We start from the raw sequence: 2,089 nt of genomic DNA, 5'->3' as shown, positions 1-2,089 counted from the left end.
CACTCATTAAACTCATCATCTTTTTCGATAGAAGCCAGTACCAATCTGTATACCCAGAACCAGCACCCATAGCTTCTGGAAACATGGTGTGTTTTCATTGTGGCTTGGACGTTCCTCATCGTCTGTGATATTTGTGCAATGGTCCAGATGGAGCAATCTTAGTTGGACACAATGAACGAAGGGAGGAGATGCAAAGCTGAAGGTGCAATGAGACAGATGTAACACACGCAGCTTGCTGCTTCGTGAATGTTGGAAGATGCCAACTGGCAGTATTGATGTTCTATTTGTTGGTGGTTCATGTGCAGAAAGGAAGAATCATGTCACCTGGGGAGGCAGCACACGAGTGTTATCCTTAGGGCATCTCCAGCCGTTTGCCCCCCCAGGAGGCGTTTTTTTCGCCTCCTGGGGGGCTGCCGGCGAGAACTTTGGCCTGGGGGGCCAAAATTTTCCACTCGTTGCCTTCCCACGAGCAGTGTTGGACTCCTCACAAACGGAGCGGCATTTCGTCGAGCACCTTGACCGTGGCGGCGTCGACGACCTCCAGCCAGCGGAGGAGCATGCCCCTGAACTTGCTCCCGCCACCGTCAGCCCCCCGCTTGCCCACGCCGCCGTTCTTCACGAGGCTCGTGGCCGAGCACTCCTCCCCCTCGCTGCTCGACCCAGTCGTCGCCGCGGCCGCAGCGACAAACTCGCAGCCGAGGCACCCGTCCACGCCGCACCTGGCGCACGCAGCAGCCGCAGGCGCCGGAGCAGGAGCGGGAGCAAAGGGCGGCGTCGACAGCTCCGGGCGCAGGGCGGGGCCCGCGGTGTCCCCGGACACGACGGAGATGAGAGCACGGAGGAAGAAGGAGTTCTCCTGCTCGGAGTTGGGCAGCTGGAACCCGCTGCCGCCGCACTCCAGCCTTGGCACCATGGCGATGTGGAGTCCTGCGGTGGCGGGAGGCGGCGAGCAGGGAGGGAGGCAGGCGCAGGGCGGCAAGCGGCGAAGGAGGCGTGTCGACGGCACGCAACAGCCAGGGCGAGGCGTGCGGCGAGCAGTAGCGGTAGGCGGTGGGCTCGAACTGGCTGACCACCGGCGTGCACCGCCTCTCACCGGCGCCCGGCCTCTTCTTGTTCTTCTTCCGCGGCGTCATAGAGCACTGGGCCGGAGCCTCCTCCGCCTCCAGCAAGTCGCGCTCCGTGGCGGTCCTCGGCAGCACGGCCGCAGGCGACGCCTCCTGCTCCGTGACGCCCTCTGCGCACGCCTTGGGCGCCTTGCGCTGCTGCATCGCCGACGCGCGGCCGGTGTGCCTTGCGCTGCTGCATCGCCGACGCTTGGAGGAGGTGCTGCGGGAGACGGCCAGCGCCCACCCCGTCCTCGCCCGTCCCGGCCACGCACGGCGAGCTCCAGCCTCCGAGCCTAGAAGTCGCCGAGGAGAGAGGGAGTGTGGGCTGGAGAGGAGAGAGAGGGAGTGTGGCTCGCACGTGGGTGGGCCTGGAGAAGATAAAGGCAGTTGGAGACACTGACTGGTGGACCATTTGCATGCAAAAGTGAGTGCCGGCGTCCCCAGCTGCCCCCCGGGTTGTTGGGATTCGCCTGATATCGCCGGCCGTGTTTTTGGATAAATCCGGCGCAAAACAAGCCTTTGGGGGTGTGGCTGGGAGCATTTTTTACTGCCGGCGGCCAAAAAGCGGTCTGGGGGGGGGGCGTCCTGGGGGCTCTAGTGGAGATGCCCTTAAGGAGTTGTTTGTGGGTGGTGAAATTCCAACGGTTAACAAGTAAATCATCTGACACCTGTAGCAAATGAGCTGCGGCCTCATCATATTTTAACTTCGAATCCAGACTCATGTTTCTCTGAAGAGAATTACCAATCTCCCATGCTGATGCATTGTCTTGGCCCTGTATAATACCATCGCAGATCCAATAGTTTGGTGCATGGGTCTTCAAGTCCGTAGCAACGAGTGTCCTGTATATGAAGCACCCCATTACTATCTTGTGGCTCATGTCATTGGGCTGAACAATCCCTGAACACTTGGTAACCTCCAAAGCCTCTTCAAGCACTAAATCTGCAGGGCCACGATAATTATATAAGATAACATTTGTCTGACT

At 60.1% G+C, this 2,089-nt stretch overlaps 1 protein-coding gene across 1 annotated transcript; it reads right to left on the bottom strand.

Moving 5' to 3' along the window:
• Positions 1–484: 484 nt before the first annotated feature.
• LOC119346631 lies at positions 485–913 on the bottom strand. Its single transcript, XM_037615893.1, has one exon. It carries the CDS (start codon positions 911–913, stop codon positions 485–487), a length of 429 nt encoding a protein of 142 aa, XP_037471790.1.
• Between the last annotated feature and the right edge of the window lie 1,176 nt (positions 914–2,089).

This window comes from Triticum dicoccoides, unplaced genomic scaffold (genome assembly GCF_002162155.2).
Source record: "Triticum dicoccoides isolate Atlit2015 ecotype Zavitan unplaced genomic scaffold, WEW_v2.0 scaffold45752, whole genome shotgun sequence".
Taxonomy (NCBI): Eukaryota; Viridiplantae; Streptophyta; class Magnoliopsida; order Poales; family Poaceae; genus Triticum; species Triticum dicoccoides.
Note: the sequence above shows the minus strand (reverse complement) of the source record. Positions and strands in the feature narration are given on the sequence as shown.

What these genes read in the sequence shown, in the direction of transcription:
- LOC119346631 (XM_037615893.1), bottom strand. Translation starts at nt 913, where the DNA reads ATGGTGCCAAGGCTGGAGTGCGGCGGCAGCGGGTTCCAGCTGCCCAAC.